This window comes from Epinephelus fuscoguttatus, linkage group LG18 (assembly GCF_011397635.1).
Source record: "Epinephelus fuscoguttatus linkage group LG18, E.fuscoguttatus.final_Chr_v1".
In the NCBI taxonomy this organism is placed as follows: Eukaryota; Metazoa; Chordata; class Actinopteri; order Perciformes; family Serranidae; genus Epinephelus; species Epinephelus fuscoguttatus.
The window spans coordinates 28,508,753-28,526,580 of NC_064769.1; the positions used below are offsets into that span (position 1 = coordinate 28,508,753).

The 17,828-nt window shown below is 41.7% G+C and overlaps 1 protein-coding gene across 2 annotated transcripts in view; it reads left to right on the forward strand.

The window, feature by feature from the left end:
- Positions 1-5,598: 5,598 nt before the first annotated feature.
- cacna1bb (calcium channel, voltage-dependent, N type, alpha 1B subunit, b) overlaps positions 5,599-17,828 on the forward strand; it is a 239,791-nt gene continuing 227,561 nt past the window's right edge. Inside the window, exons 1-3 of one of the 2 annotated variants that reach the window (XM_049603750.1) lie at positions 5,599-5,911; positions 15,053-15,333; positions 17,322-17,428. In XM_049603750.1, coding sequence (XP_049459707.1) covers positions 5,628-5,911; positions 15,053-15,333; positions 17,322-17,428 — 672 coding nt within the window. In that variant the 5' untranslated portion in view covers positions 5,599-5,627. Of the gene's footprint in view, positions 5,912-14,114; positions 15,334-17,321; positions 17,429-17,828 lie in introns of those variants that run through there. The other variant, XM_049603749.1, reaches the window with a different exon arrangement.

A 17,828-nucleotide genomic window follows, 5' to 3' on the forward strand; every position in this document is an offset into this window, starting at 1 on the left:
TGTAAGTACAGTACCTGAGTAAATACACTTAGTTCCTTCCCACTCCTGCAACTAAACTCAATCAATAGAGAAACCTGTAAAAACATAAATCTAATCAGCTGTTGGAGCAACAAACACCCACTGGATCTTGATTCAAAATGTCCCCCTGTAGCACTGATGTGAAAACGAATCAGCAGGAAGTGAAACATCCGCGGGCCTTTTAGGTCTCATAAACTGGCCGATGATTGCTCCCTTCCTGGTTACCAGGGCGGACGGCGAAAAACAGAGCCGATAATTGAATCAGAGATATTTCTCCTTGAGCAGTGAAGACGGTCTGCCTGATAACGAGGTTCTTAACTGGCAGGACAGGAAGCAGCCTTTCCGCATTCCAAGGTGGGAGAAACTTTTTGTTGTCTCTGGTGCCCCTGCCCCGGTGCCTCCTGCAAGGCAGACACACATGAACTGTGTGAGGGTCAAATAGCTGCTCAACAGTCCACTGGTGAGTTGGATTTATTTCAGTAACCCTGGAGAGCAGTTATGAGGAGGACACTTCCTTACAACTCCAGATGGGCAGAGAGACGATCCACTGTGGTTTATGGTATGTTAATTCTGGTTCCTACCTTTTATTTAAATGCGTTAATTAACTTTCTTTATCATAATAACAACCATCAGGGTGGTAAATCCTGAGTGAAGGCTCCTGGGCGACTGGCAGGGCCTCTCCTCAGAGGCCTCAAGATGATTAACAGGATAGAAAAGCAGAAGACACACATTTCTGCAATACAAAATTTATTTTATCTTGAGCTCTTTTCATGTGAATCACAGAGGTGGAAACTATAAACCAAAGATTCAAGTCGTTCTATCAGTTTGAAGGTTTGTGTTGACTTCTTAGTCCTTGTTTTTTAATGCGATGCCTTCACATCAGAGTCACTACTAGCTCAAAGTTCACAAATGCACCTTGCACTGGTCTTTACTTGATGTGGATAGTTTACTCTGGGTATAAAGGACCGCAAAGCCCGTTTCACAGCAGACATCTTGACTTGTCCCAGCAGGAGAAGCACAGGTGTTACTAATAACATCAGCGATGGTTCTGTCCTGTTCAAGTGTTCCAGTAAGTCATGACAGTGTGACAGTGAGCCAGCATGCACAATACCAGGAGACTGAAACTAAATGGAATTCGGCCATCATTAATTTGATTAATTCCACTTGTGCTTTTCCTGCTGTGACATGAGAAGATGTCTATGAATAAAAGCCTATTGTGCTCTTTGCCTAAAGCGAAGAAGACAAATGCATATTGTACTTGAAGAAACACACAGGTTGGTGAGATTCATGCTTTATTTAAATCACTCTTAAACAATGTGTTTCATTATTTCGAGAGAGAAACTTAAATTGAAGGACTGGCTGATTCATCTCTGGAGGGTATCTATGTTCCCAAGGTCCTAAGTTCCCCAGTTTGATATTCTGCCACTTTCTTGTCGCTCTCTGTCCCTAAAATAGCTTTGGTTGACTCTGCATATCAATACATCAGACCAAGAGCCATAAATAGATTAAAATGTAAGATTAAAATTGACAAGTAAGACTGCAGTTGTGGACCCCCCTTTCCTAACCATAACCTGTTCTGAGATAGGAATAGTTAGGTGTTGCACATCTCGCCCTAACGTGACCTGTGACCTCTTTACTACCTTTACCGTAACCTGTTTAAAAATGGGAATTAAACTTGGCCATAGACCTCTTTTTTCCCTTTCGTAATTGGTTGGGTGTTATTTTTTTACTTCTTACAATAGTTTTTTTAATGTATTGAGCTGCAATTAATTTGGGGACTGTTCTCCTAACAGACCTTTTCCAGTACAATTTCATTACTCTGAGTCATGATCTTAGTCCCCTAACCTAACCCATGTCATATTAAGTGAAACCAGAGCTGACGAAGGTCTTTGCTGGGTTCCCATTTTGTGCCATATAAATATGGGGAACATCAGACCCTCGGAGCATAGGACCTTTTGTCATGTTCCCATTAAATATATAAATCTGAGAAATATAGAACCCTGGGAACATAGGACCCTTATCATGTTCCCATTATGTATATAGATCCGAGGAATAAAGGACCCTCGGAACATAGGACCATTTGTCATGTTCCCATTATATATAAAAATCTGGGGAACATAAGACCCTGGGAACAACGGACCCCCTGTCAAGTTCCCATCATGCATATAAATCTGAAAAACATAGGACTCTGGCAGCATAGGACCCTGGGAAGATAGGACCCTTTGTAATATTCCCATTATGTATATACATGGGAACATAAGACTCTGGGAACATCTGACCCTGGGAACAAAGGACCCCTTGTCAAGTTCCCGTTATGAAGATAAATCTGAGGAATATAGGACCCTGGTCATGTTCCCAGTATATGCCATATAAATCTGGGGAAAGTGGAACCCTGGGAAAATAGGACCCTTTGTCATGTTCCCATTATATATAAACATCTGGGGAACATAAGATCCTGGGAACAACGGACATGTTCCCAAGTTTCCATCATGCATATAAATCTGAGAAATATATGACTCTCGCAGCATAGGACCCTGGGAACAAAGGACCCCTTGTCAAGTTCCCATTATGTATATAAATCTGGACAACATAGAACCCTGGGAACATCGGACCCCTTTCCCATTATGAATATAAATCTGAGGAATATAGGACCCTGGTCATATTCCCAGTATGTGCCATATACATCTGGGGGAAATAGAACCCTGGGAACACAGAACCTTGGCAACATAGGACCCCATTCCATGTTCCCATTAAGAATATAAATCTGAGGAATATAGGACCCTGGTCATGTTCCCAGTATGTGCCATATCAAGTAGAACCCTGGGAACAAAGGACCCTTTGTCTTGTTCCCATTACTTATATAAATCTGGGAAACATTGGACTCTGGGAACATAGGACCCTTTGTCTTGTTCCCATAACTTATATAAATCTGGAAAACACAGGACCCCGGGAACATAGGAATGACCCCATTTGTCTCCACCTGACATACGAATCATGTTTAAATGTAGCCTCACCAGTGTGTTGAGCAGCAAACACCAACTGCTGAGGGCCTCGGTGACTTGATGGCAGGTAACTGGCATTAGTTGGCATTAGCATTACAGTAGATTACAACTCAATTTAACAGAAAAAGGCCATCTATATGTCAGCTAATGTTATATTGTTGCTAGAACCTCCTTTTCAGGGATGGGTGACTGAATAAGGCAAAGTAGCAGTATATGAAAGGATATTGTATAGAAGATAGAGGCTGCCCTCTTGAGTGATTCAAACAAGACGATGGCCCCTTTTGGCTGCCCTCTTGTCCCCATGCCATGCAGTAGGTGCCCTTTTTTCCTTTTCGCCCCTGCCCTTCAAACATCCTGAGTCCATCACTGCTCCTGAACTGGGACATGTATCTGGACACTATACAGTCAGGTCCATAATTATTTGGACAATGATACAGTTGTCTTCATTTTGGCTCTGTACACCACCACAATGGGTTTTAAATGAAACAATGAATACCTGCTTAAAGTGCAGACTCTCAGCTTTCATTTAAGGCTTTTTTCAAAAATGTAGCATGAACCGTGTAGGAATGACAACCATTTCTTCACACAGTCCCCCAACTTTAAGGGCTCATAAGTATTTGGACAAACTAACATAATCATCAATTAGACAGTCAGTTTTAATACTTGGTTGCAAATCCTTTACAGTCAATGACTGCCTGAAGTGTTGGACACAGGCATCATCAGATGCTGGGTTTCTTCCCTGGTGATGCTCTGCCAGCCCTTTACTGCAGCCGTCTGCACTTCCTGCTTGTGTTTCGGGTGTTTTGCCCTCAGTTTTGGCTTCAGCAAGAGAAACGCATGCTCAGTTGGATTCAGGTCAGATGATATGACTTGGCCATTGCAGAACATTCCACTTCTTTACCTTAAAAATGTCTTTGGTTGCTTTTGCAGTATGCTTCAGGTCATTGTCCAACTGCACTGTGAAGCATCGTCCAATGAGTTTTGAAGCATTTAGTTGAATCTGAGCAGATAATGGTGCCCCAAGCACTTCAGCTTTCATCCTGCTGCTCTTATCAGCAGTCACATCATCAATAAATACAAGAGAACCAGTTCCACTGGCAGCCATACATGGCCATGACATAACAGTACCTCCACCATGCTTCACTGATGAGGTGGTGTGCTTTGGATCATGAGCAGTTCCTTCCCTTCTTCCTTCTCTTGTCTTCCCATCATTCTGGTAGTTGATCTTTGTTTTATCTGTCCATAGTATGCTGTTCCACAACTGTACAGGCTTTTTAGATGGTTTTTGACAAACTAATCTGGCCTTCCATTTTTGCTGAAGTGTTTGGGGCACCATTATCTGCTCAGATTCAACTAAATGCTTCAAAACTCATTGGACGATGCTTCACAGTGCAGTTGGACATTGACCTGAAGCAGACTGCAAAAGCAACCAAAGACATTTTTAAGGCAAAGAAGTGGAATGTTCTGCAATGGCCAAGTCATATCATCTGACCTAAATCCAATTGAGCATGCGTTTCTCTTGCTGAAGCCAAAACTGAGGGCAAAACACCCAAAACACAAGCAGGAAGTGCAGACGGCTGCAGTAAAGGGCTGGCAGAGCATCACCAGGGAAGAAACCCAGCATCTGATGATGCCTGTGTCCAACACTTCAGGCAGTCATTGACTGTAAAGGATTTGCAACCAAGTATTAAAACTGACTGTTTAATTGATGATTACGTTAGTTTGTCCAAATACTTATGAGCCCTTAAAGTCGGGGACTGTGTGAAGAAATGGTTGTCATTCCTACATGGTTCATACTACATTTTTGAAAAAAGCCTTAAATGAAAGCTGAGAGTCTGCACTTTAAGCAGGCATTCATTGTTTCATTTAAAACCCATTGTGGTGGTGTAGAGAGCCAAAATGATGACAACTGTATCATTGTCCAAATAATTATGGACCTGACTGTATATGTAGCAGTGTGAAGAACAAGTGGAGGAGCACTGTTTGTGATGAACAGGTTTGAGATATGATGGGCATGTGACTTTATTACTTACTTACTTTCTTTGCTTTTATTTAATTATTTTTTTCTCCGGATATTCCTTCTAGCTTACCTACACCTTGACCCCTCGTGGTAATGGGTGGGACGGGTGTAGGGGCACGTTTTGTTGTTGTGATGGACTGTATTAGCAGAAAATTTGATGTGACTGATTTGAATATTGTAAAATAAAAATTGCAAGTCATAAAAAAATCATCAATGGTGAAGTTCTATTAATAAAAAGCGTGTGGCTGCGTCATTCCCAAACAGTTTCAGTAGCCTATGTGTATGTGTATATGTTTGTGCCAGATAAAAATACAGCAAGATGAAATATTTGTGTCAAGAAAAGTGCCCAACAGATGTGTGTGTAACTGTATTAAGTGTAATGATGTCTTTTTTCCCCTGAAAATGTCTGTTATTTTTAAAAAATTATGTTTCAATCAATCAATTTAAGAAAGTTTGGCATTGACCTAATTTCATTACACAACATATAAAAGTGTGAACAAACCAGAAATGGAACCATGCCTTAAACTTCCCCCTTAATCACTTCCCCCCTACCAGCGGTCCGCGCAGCCACGCTGGGCTCCTGGAGGATGCTCACTCTGGGGGCAGAGTACGAGGACACCTGGGCTCTGTCACCTGACAGGAAGGGCCGTGCCGGCCAGCGGTCAGAGGTGGAGCCGGAACCTGTGGAGGGGGACGACACCTGCACTGGAGACCCGGAGGAGCCGCCATGGAGAAGTGCCCACACCGACACCGAGCACGAGTATGACGCAGTTTTACACCTGGACGGGTTGAGCAGGGCGGGAAGGAGAGACGGTGTGCGTCACGTCATCCGGAAGCACGAGACCGTGAACAGCGTGAAATGGCCTCGCGGGTGAGACACACAAAGTTTCAAACTAAATGTTAACAAGTAAAACTCCTGCATTTAAATCCTCTTTAGGAGAAATAACATGTAGGCTGAAGCATTTCCATATACACTCACCGGCCACTTTATTAGGTACACCTGTTCAACTGCTCCTAAGCAAATAGCTAATAAGCCAATCACATGGCAGCAACTCAATATATTTAGGTATGTAGACATGGTCAAGACGACCTGCTGAAGTTCAAACTGAGCATCAGAATGGGGAAGAAAGGTGATTTAAAGGAGTTTGAACGTGGCATGGTTGTTGGTGACAGACGGGCTGGTCTGAGTATTTCGGAAACTTCTAAAGCACAACCATCTCTAGGGTTTACAGAGGACGGAAAACAGAAAATATCCAGTCAGCACTGCAGCAGTTCTCTGGGTGAAAATGTCTTGTTGATGCCAGAGGTCAGAGGAGAATGGCCAGAGTGGTTTAAGATGATAGAAAGGCAACAGTAACTCAAATAACCACTGGTTACAACCAAGGTCTGCAGAAGACCATCTCTGAACCAACAACACGTCCAACCTTGAAGCAGATGGGCTACAGCAGCAGAAGACCACACCAGGTGCCACTCCTGTCAGCTAACAACAGGAAACTGAGGCTACAGTTCACACAGGCTCACCAAAACTGGACAATAGAAGATTGGAAAAACGTTGCCTGGTCTGATGAGTCTGGATTTCTGCTGCCACATTCAGATGGTAGGGTCAGAATTTGGTGTAAACAACATGAAAGCATGGATCCATCCTGCCTTGTATCAACGGTTCAGGCTGCTGGTGGTGGTGTAATGGTGTGGGGGAGATTTTCTTGGCACACTTTGGGCCCCTTAGTACCAACTGAGCATGGTTTAAACACCACAGCCTACCTGAGTATTGTTGCTGACCGTGTCCATCCCTTTATGACCACAGTGTACCCATCTTCTGATGGCTACTTCCAGCAGGACAACGCACCATGTCACAAAGCTCAGATCATCTCAAACTGCTTTCTTGAACATGACAATGAGTTCACTGTACTCCAATGGCCTCCACAGTCACCAGATCTCAGTCCAATAGAGCACCTTTGGGATGTGGTGGAACGGGAGATTCACATCATGGATGTGCAGCCGACAAATCTGCAGCAACTGTGTGATGCTATCATGTCAATATGGACCAACATCTCTGAGGAATGTTTCCAGCACCTTGTTGAATCTATGCCACAAGGAATTAAAGCAGTTCTGAAGGCAAAAGTGTGTCCAACCTGGTACTAGCAAGGTGTACCTAATAAAGTGGCCGGTGAGTGTAGATGCTGAAAATCTTGGTAAGATTAAAATCAGTATCACTTGATGATATGTACCAAACTGCAAAGACTGCAAGGCCCATATTAGCCCATTTCCTTCCTGTGTCTCTACAATGTGCAGTGATAGAGTAATAGGGGAGACCAGGGACAGTTGTAGCATGCTCGGTTAGATTGTTTTCTTGCTTACAAAAAATGAGCCACATTTAAAACCCCCCAGAGGAAATTAGCAACAAATGTTTTTTTTTATTTTTAAGGTAAAATCATAAACTTCTCTGTGAGATTTTTGACACCCTCCTGAAATCAAATGTCTAGGAATCCAAACAGGTGTTATTAAAACCACTGTATTGTAGGCTAAAAACAGAAATGACTAACGTGTCGATCAAGCAGTCATTGGCTTGGCGTGAGGTGAAAAGTGGCAGGTAATACAGAAACAATTGTAACGCCTTTTTACAACCATCCCTGAACAAAGTGCTTTTTATTTACATTTTAAAGGCCAGGACATACTAAACTAACATCAAAGGACCGTCATGAAGGCCGACTGGCTCATGTCGCCCGTGTCTCGGTCAAAAAGTTGCACTTGTGCACACACCACAAAGACTATAGCCAGTGGTCAACTAGCACGTACATTCTGCACCTGCATGCTCCTCCACACCAGGAGGGGACAGTAGTCTGTATTCGTCATTTACAAAGGGAAACCTGAAGACAGACAGCACAGATTCGAGACAATTCGAGCTGTTTGTTCACTTTCTTTACTTCTGTTTCGCTTCTTGCGCACTAAGCTGAACTGCAAGTCAGAGTGATTTCATTCACCAATGGGCTTAGCAACCGGAAAAAAAAGCTGACAAGTACCCACGTTGCAGGACACACAGCAAAACCTAGAGCAACAGACACTCAGCGACGGCCCAACAACAACCGACAGCTGACTGTCAGTTTGGTGTATGCGCCCTAAAGCCCTACATAAACTAAACTACATGCTAATGATAATCATTTGCACACTTTTGCACACTTTAATTGGAAAAGAAGTTCTAAAGCTAAGAGAGAAATAAATTTAAGCAATGAGAACCCCCCTGAAACTTATCAAGGATCAGAAAATTCCGGACTTCTTTGATGAAGACTAATTCTGCATTGTGTTCTTGCAAAGCTATTCCAGGTCAAAAGAGGTCTGGCTCCAGCTGGTCCTGTAAAGACTTGGATATTTCTGTGGTCCATGTCCGCAGACTTGTACCGGTCGTGCTGATGTTTATGTGGTTCAGTTCAATTCTTACTCCAATTTAGGGTTTACAGTGGTCCACATGTGTATTTCCAAATCAAAATGTTTACTATGAATGCTGCTGCCACACTAAACGTCCCCCTGAGGGGAAAAAAAGAAAAAAAAAGAAAAGTGAATATTTGTAATAAACAGCTGAATCTGATTCAACTGACGCAGGCTAATTCGGAGTCAGGTACAGCAATAGTTTCAGTGGTTAAAACAGTGACGTTTATAATATAGCAAATTAGCTTTTCCAGTTAAATGGTTTTTGATTTATTGGGAAAATGGCCAAAAATGATACAACTGTCCCCAGTCTCCCCTACATGGCCACATATTTGCTGTGTAGTAATCTGAATCGACACAGTAATTTAGGAATACTTAATATATACGCAAAAATGGAAACAAGGAAAGCAATTAAACTAGATTTTGACACAGGTAGCCTCCTTACGACAGGACCTCAAAATAAGTTAACAAAGCAGGAACTCCCTAAAGGCCCATGTTCTGTCAGTGTTAGGAAAATAAAACCAGTCAGAAACCACAGTCATTATGTAATGTGCTTTAGTGGTGTATATTATCAAACATACTTTCAATTAAATTAACACAAACCAGTCGACAGTGGCAAAGTAAGCTTTCGCAGCTTCTAGGGGCCCAAAGAGTTCTTTTGGGGGGCCCTGGGGAAGTTGTCCAGCTCGTAATTAAGCCTCTTAGATAAGATTTTTTTTGGTAAATTGGTTTATACTGGTTACAAAAGTATCACATAACCAACTCCAGTTCTCTGGATAAATTAATTTATTACGAAGGGAACATTATTGTGTTGAGATTTGACAGATAATACAGTGAGTCTTCTGTATTCTGTTTGCAGTACACTAGCTCAGCCACTAGAGGGCTCCTCAGCCGTGCATAGAGTCTTCGTGTCAATGATTGGGCTGCAGATGATGTTAACAGAGAGATGAATTTGATGTTTGAATGCTAAATTAATAATGAGCAATACAGGAAACGACTGAGCACATTTATACACGGGCTCTGAATGTGGATAAGTTAAAAACTAGACTGGTCTGGTGTGCTGCTGGGTAAATGGATTGGACACAGACCAAACAACAAATGCATTAAAATAAAGGCATAACCAAAGTCTGATGTTGTAAAGGTTGGTCAGATGTTGTGCTGTAGGTAGTCACACACACACATTAGATAGGTTCTTGAATAAATGGCATGTGGTTTCCCCAAATTGAAACATGATCAGTCTGAAAGAGCATCAGAGCTTACACTGTCTGGCCAAAAGTGTGTGGACACCAGCTCACATACCTTTGTGCACCTTTGTTTACTTAAGGTGTAGTGTTTGTACATCCACCACTGAGCATACACTTTATACGAATTGAATGACTAAAAACAAAACATAAAAAGAGGATAAAAGCAAACCATTATCTGATAATTGTTGATCTATAAATCATCTCAAGCTCAAGTTGCAGTAAGCACACCGCTTTCATACTATTTTTATATCTTTCGGACAGGAAATGGAAACTGCTGAGTGAAAACCAATACAAGCCTTAAATCTAAGGGACCAAGTGAAAAAAAGTTTTGATGTCACATTTTAATTCATTTTCTAAATCTAATTTCAAAAGCATAACCATCATCTCCGGTAAACGCCACACACAAAATGTTCCCAACGGTAATTAACGTTCATCTCAGCAGGCTATTAGCTAAATTTATAGCGGTCTGTGAATCCCTGTAGCCACCATAAACATGGCTTGTTTATTTCCTCCCTATGATAAATGACTAACATATACAGAATGGAATAGTTCAATAAAACATACACAGGGAGCACATGACAACAACAATGACAGAATGAATAGTCTGAGTAATAAAATACAGAATTAAGTAGACAAACAAATTGAAATTGAGCCGGCAATGGAACAACTACTGTATGTGTTTTCATTGCTGCCAAAAGCCATGTTTAGCCTCTAAAATGTGGAAAACATAGGATGATAATTATGTTGCATAGTGTTTCTTCCCTTTGCCTACATCAAGTCTTGAGAGCGGTCAAATGGTCCAGGCCATCAAAAGCATCTGCAGCATCTGCATATGTGTATGAACCATAGCTTTGTCTGGTGTCATTACCTCAGTAGACTTACAGAAACTTACAGAGGAGGTGAAACAACTCTGAGGAGCTCTGTGCTTAATTAGGAGTTTCTCAGAAACACGCTGTTCTGTGCAGAGCTGCTGTTGGAAAGTCAATAACAACCCCAGTGTGCTGTCTGAGGTCCCGGAGAGCCCGGCCATCTTTAACGACTCAAAAAACAGACTAAAAATGTTTCCATCACCTTGAAACTTCTTGACATTTCCTGATTTGCCAGGTTATGAACATGATTTTGAATCTTATTTAACATGGTTAAATACAATGGAGTCTGCACAATGGAAGGATACAGCACTGTCCCTCTAAAATGTGTATCTGGATTTCTGTACAGTTGGTTAATAAGGAGTCTAACGGGGAGTAGAGCTGGGCAGTATATCAATACTATATCTGATATCTGATACTGATATCACAATATGAGACCATATCCTCTTAGATTCTGGATATCGTTATATCGCAAGTGTTGTCTTTTCCTGGTTTTAAAGGCTGCATTACAGTAAAGTGACGTAATTTTCGAAACTCACCAGACTGTTCTAGCTGTTCTATTGTTTGCCTTTACCCACTTAGTCATTACATCCACGTTACTGATGATAATCAAGTCAAAAATCTCATTAGGTAAATATTTTGTGAGCACAGCCCTACTATACTGTAGCAATATGGACATTGAGGTATTTGATTGAACAGGAAGTCAGACCTCTCTGAGATTTAACTGACCCTAAACATAATGTCACCATGTAGGATAAATATGAGCATTAGTCTGTGAATGACCTGTGGCTAACAAACGAATGTATTCATGCATTGCACAATAGGGGTGTAACGATACATCGATCCACATCGATTCATTGATTAACAATCCGATTATATCGATGCAAAATGAAAACATCGATCCATATCATCATCTTAAAGATACTCATTTATTTTGAAATTCACATAGCACATCTGTGTCACCATTTCTGGGCAAGCGCGCCTCCGCTCAAACAACAAACAGAGCTCAGAAATAAAATGGTCAAATCATATTCTAGTTGTTTTTGTGAGTTGATGTAAATGATTGTATTAGATGGGCATATGATATCGCGTCATATCGATCGCAGGCTCCTGAATCGAATCGAATCAAAATCATATCGTGACAGACTTTGTGATATTGGCAAACATCATATCGTCATCCAAACAAATCGATATAATATCGTATCGTGATGAAGCTGGTGATTTACACCCCTATTGCACATATAAAACATAAAACACGTAATATTATTATTTGGTAGAATTACAGTCCTTTATGGTCATTTCCATATTTTGTCACCTTTTCTACATGTTGGGTTTTAACAAGCTGATAAGAAAAATTTGGCTGACTTTTCATAAATTATACATCTATTTTGCTGCACATTCACCAGTGGACTCTGTAGGACACCAAACAATAAGGAAGTAAAGCTGATTTAAAAAAAAAAAAATCCTCACAGAGTTAAAGACACAGTTCACCTCCAAATCCAAAATACATATTTCTCTTTTTACCTGTAGTGTTATTTATCAGTCTAAATTGTTTAGGTGTGAGTTGCCAAGTGTTGGAAATATGGGCCTTAGGGATGTCTGGCTTCTCTCTATTGTAATGGAACTATTTTCTTTCAGCCGAATGACACCTGCCAACTGAAGCGTGCATCTACTGCCAGCTCACCTAGCACCACTGAGCTAACTCCGTTAAAGCTCAGCTGAGACGCCTCTTAAGAACACCTCATATAACATGTAAATTTGATACTTATGCATCTGGTGCTTGCTGGAGGGCATGCGGAGATATGTTGGCTAACGATGTTCATACATTCTGGGCATGTCAAAAGCTTAAGACTTATTGGGACAACATATATGTAACGCTCAGGGATGTTTTTGGTACTGACTTGCCCAGGGATCCCATGGTAGCACTGGAGAGCACAGTACGATAGTGTGTATGACAGTGTACGTTTGTATGTTTTAATATGTGGTCCTGAATTTTGAAAATAAAAAATAGGTAAAAAAAAAAAAAAAATGCAGCTGAGAAGGACGCCATTAATGTTTACGTGACACACTGTTACAACCACGAGTCTTTTGTCCATGAGTAGATGCACTGTTCCTTCTGCACGGTGATACATATGGCGGGTGTAGAAAGAAATTAGAATCATAGAAAGAGACTTTGCTGTTGAGTTGAGAAATGTATTTTTTGCAACCTGGTCTCACTCCGAAATCTGGCGCTTGGGCAACGACTTGCGGCGTCAGACACCCATGAAAAGAGCCGTCCTATAATGTCTGCATGATAGCAGCCGGTCGCTGTTATAGTTTAACGGTGCCTGGCGGCGTCACAGAGAAACGCGGCGAGACAAGAACGAAAATAAGGCAGTGAAGTCCCAGGTTGGTGGAAGGGGTGATGGATAGGTCCAATAAAAACTGACTTTCACCTGGGAGAATTGTGCTTGTGTCCCATGAGATTATGACGACAATTTATTGTTGAAGGAAAAAAAACATCAATTCGTGTTGTTGTACTGATGTAGTGCATTTATTTTGAAAGAGACTGTATGTAAAAGTAAATTTCCTGTGAAAACAGAAGTGTATTTTGAAAGAAGACAATGCATGTAACAGGCAGCACTTGACATGATGTCCCAGGGTGTCCAATACTATGTACCCAGGGTACCTTTCACATCATATCTGGATGTGGAAAGTCCATGACCAAATGTTGATATGTGATGAGTAGAACAGAGTAGAGTAGAGTAGAGTAGAACAGAATAGAACAACAGAATAGAGTAAGATGGAATAAAGTAGAGTAAGATAATAGAATAGAGTATATAGAATAAAATAGAGTAGAGTAGAACAGATTAGAGTAAGATAGAATAAAGTAGAGTAAGATAGAGTAGAGCTGAGTAGAATAGAATAGAGTAAGATAGAATAAAGTAGAGTAAGAGAATAGAGTATATAGAATAAAATAGAGTAGAGTAGAACAGAATAGAGTAAGATAGAATAAAGTAGAGTAAGAGAATAGAATAGAGTATATAGAATAAATTAGAATAGAGTAGAACAGAACAGGATAGAGTAAGATAGAATAAAGTAGAGTAAGATAATAGAGTATATAGAATAAAATAGAGTAGAGTAGAACAGCATAGAGTAAGATAGAATAAAGTAGAGTAAGATAATAGAGTATATAGAATAAAATAGAGTAGAGTAGAACAGCATAGAGTAAGATAGAATAAAGTAGAGTAAGATAATAGAGTATATAGAATAAAATAGAGTAGAGTAGAACAGGATAGAGTAAGATAGAATAAAGTAGAGTAAGATAATAGAATAGAGTATATAGAATAAAATAGAGTAGAGTAGAATAGAATAGAGTAAGACAGAATAAAGTAGGGTAAGATAGAGTAGAGCTGAGTAGAATAGAATAGAGTAAGACAGTAGAGCTGAGTAGAATAGAGTAAGAAAGAACAAAGTAGAGGAATAGAATAGAATAGAGTATATAGAATAAAATAGAGTAGAACAGAATAGAGTAAGATAGAATAGAGTAAAATGGCATAGATTAGAATAAGAGAATAGAGTAGAAAAGTGCAAGATAGAGTAGAATAGAGTAGAATAGAATATCTTAGGCTAATTTTGAATAACAGTAGCTTCAGTTTGCAGCTCTCGATGCTCTGATGAATAAGGTAAATAAAACCAGAGAAAACAAGGCGCTCTTTATGAGCTCTTATCTTGTCTGAAGGAAATGTGTTTTCTCTTGTTGCCGCTGAAACAAAGATTGATCTCCGCTCGTGCTCTGACCCGCAGGGCTTCAGTGAACTTCATTAGTTTGACAGTCTCTTGTAAGCAGCCAACAGACGGTGTGCGCGTCTGTGCGCTCCGCTCTCCGATAGGCTCATCCTGGTCACATGCGCTCTTCCTTATTCCACCGAGGACTCGCTATATAGCCCTCTGCCCCCATACAGGGAGCGATCAAACAGAAAGCACAGGACAACTGCTCGGGCTGGATTGTCTTCTTGTTGCTTTCAGCCGGGGGAGAGAAAACAGAGGGATTTCAGTGTTTCCTGACGCTCCTGCGCATTTTGACTGACATCCTGACCGTTTCAGCTGGTGTTTGGATGCTGACACGATGCTGTCGGGATTTTGGACAGAGACAGGCTCAACTGGTTTTGTTTAAGCGTGATTTTTTTCTCCCACTCAGACCCGGCTGGTATGGATGCAACAGTCTCAGCCAAGTGAATCATTTCGCAGCTGAAGTGCTTTTTTTGTTTTGCTTTTAAACTTTTTAAATTTCTCTGAGGATGAATGAATGGGGAGGATCAAGACAGCATGGTTTTCTATGAGGCCACCTTGTTTTTCAATTTCCCAAACGCAGCGCTTCCCTGTGCACTCCTCACGCTAAGCTGTGGTTTGGATGAAGTGTGTTTGTTGTGATGCGTCTCCCCTCCATTTCCACTGACACCAGTTTGGATTTACCCTTTTGGATCTGTGCGTTTCCAGAATGGCTCGCTTCGCAGAAGATCTACCCACCCGCTATGGAGGAGGAGGCGCAGGCGGCGGAGGGAGAGGTGGACCGGGCGCCGGGAGAGGGGGAGCCCGGGGTGGTGGCGCTCCGGGCGGCCAGAGGGTGTACAAGCAGTCGATGGCCCAGAGAGCCCGGACAATGGCCATTTACAACCCCAACCCCGTCAAACAAAACTGCCTCACTGTCAACCGCTCCCTCTTCATCTTCCGCGAGGACAACCTCATCAGGAAGTACGCAAAGCGGATAACAGAGTGGCCATATCCTTCCTATAACCGGCAGCACCGCGCACAGAGCAGGTGCATGCCCATCCTCGCTTGGCAACCACACACAGATGGTAGAAAAAGCAGAAACACACCACCGCCTGTAGGGCCTATTTGTCAAGCTGTTGCGTTCAGGTGCTGATGTTGATAATATCCTGCGCTTTCAGTTTAACTCGCTTGTTGAATGAGCGGTTATTTTCACACCGTGGAGTACTACACTGTCTTTATTCCTCTCCGCGCAACGCTGGCTGCACCTGTCGCTCCCGCTCCTTATCTGGTTTTAACACGACACAAAGATGTTTCCTCAGTAGGTGCGGGCAGTGAAAAGACTTCACACCCACCTATTGTGTTGCCTTTTCCTACTGCCGGCTCAGTTTAGAGCCTTCAGGCGCTTCGACTGATAAGTTCTTTTGTCAAAATGCCAGCTGTAAGCTGTCCACCGGGCGATCCCAACGTTAGTTAATAACAATCAAACATCGCCATCGATCGACGCAACTGGAAGTCAATAAAAAAAAAGCTGCGTGCGTAAAAGAGCAGTGATGTGACTACGTAAACAGACTCACTGACCTCCACTCCCCATCTTTTTCTAGTCATGTAATTCTCAAGGAAAGGCAGTTTGTTCTGGTTTAAAGAAAAAGAGAAGAGACTAGTCCAGGGTTGCAGCAGCAGCAGCACCGCCTCGTTGTCTTAGTTAGGAGCCCTCTCCATGGTGCTGAAGTCGCCCACGCGCACCGCTCCACGCAACTCTTTCAACGCTGCAAAAAAATGTCCACTTCAGCAAGTCATGGTCACCCTTCAAATGTTGGTGTTTTCTCTCGTAAGATAAGTGAAAGGGGGACATTATTGAGCAGGTTTCATCTGTTGCAAGATGGAGAAAGTGTCAGTGAAGTGAGGTTAAATCAACATTATTGTGTCGTTTAAGAGCCTAAAAGAACAATCTTGAACCTTGCGATGGGTTGAAAACTAGTAAATAATCTAAAAATGGAAGCATGTTTTTGAGACTCATTTGTGCATTAAAAAAGACAATTCCTCCCAGTCACTCCAGTAATTATCTGATCTCTAAAAGCCCTGTATATAATCTCAAAATCCAGTCAGTGCATGTTTTTGCAGTGGAATCACAAAAGCTTGAAAACTGGTCCTGCAGTTTAAGTCTTGAAACGGGTAAAATTTTAATAAGAAACAAGCTTAAATGACACGTTAAAATAAATATCTTTTAGCAGTGAAATAGCTAAGGCTTGAAAGCCTGTGATCGTGTGACAAACCCAGGGGAGAACGCTTGATCCGCACCATGAATGACCGTGAGAACAACATTAGCTCTAATCGAATAACAGCGGCCGCCTATGAGCTGATCCAAGCTGAACTTGCCACTCCACAGGACCAAATGAAAACACGCAAACATGCTGAACACTGCAAATCACAGCTGGAGCAGTTAAAGTAGCCGTTACGCCCGTTTCCTTTTAAAATGCACTGCCATGAAAACAGCGTTCCGGTTGCATAATCAGGGTGTCTTATGGGTAATGATTCTACATCTTTGCCTTAATGGTCATAAGGTCCCTACTCCCTCGCGATTCATAGGCCTTCAATAGGCACTGACCCGCGGGCAATGACCCAGTGAAAATGGATTGCAGAATGAGCCAACCATTGAAAATGGTTGGGAATGGTCAACCATCTGGAAGGATCGTGAGCGCATGTATAGGATGCTTTCTTTCTGGAAAGCCTTCAACCACAGCCTGATGGAAGTTTCATGCTTTAGTGGATAGGAAACGTCCAAATTTATGTTTAGAGGCATTTTTCATACAGCAACCTGCAGGATAATTTGTTTTCTGTACAATTTAATGTTGTCTGCTATGATTAGTCACAAATACATTCATACTGATTGAAGAGTAGGTCTTTAAACATCCCATAAGGGCATATAATCTATGATTTAGCTGTGAAATGAAATGAATGCTACTGTCTCTTTTCCAACTGCTCCTTAACCCTCACACTCCATTTGAGTACATGATCCTAGCTACAATTATTGCCAACTGCATCGTCTTGGCCCTGGAGCAGCATCTGCCTGCCAGCGACAAGACGCCCATGTCAGAACGCCTGGTAAGTGCTTCAACGTGCATCTATCTTTCTTTGACGTCACTTCTTGTAGACACAGAGCTTTTAGCAGCCTGCCAGACAGATAGGAGAGTAATCAAAGGTGCCCTCCCCCTGAAGTTAAAGGGACAGTTGACCTTAACATCAAATAAGTGTATTTTTCCTCTCACCTGTGGAGCTGTTTATCAGTCTAGATTGTTTTGGTGTGAATTGCTTAGTGTTGAGATATCAGCTGTAAAGATGTCTGCCTTCTCTCTAGTATAATGGAACTAGATAGCACTCAGATTGTGGTGCTCAAAACGCCAAAAAAATACATTTGGAAAACCCAACAGCGATGTCTATTTCCAGAAGTCATGACCTGGTTACTCAAGATAATCCACAGATCTTGTTGTGAGCAGTTTCATGT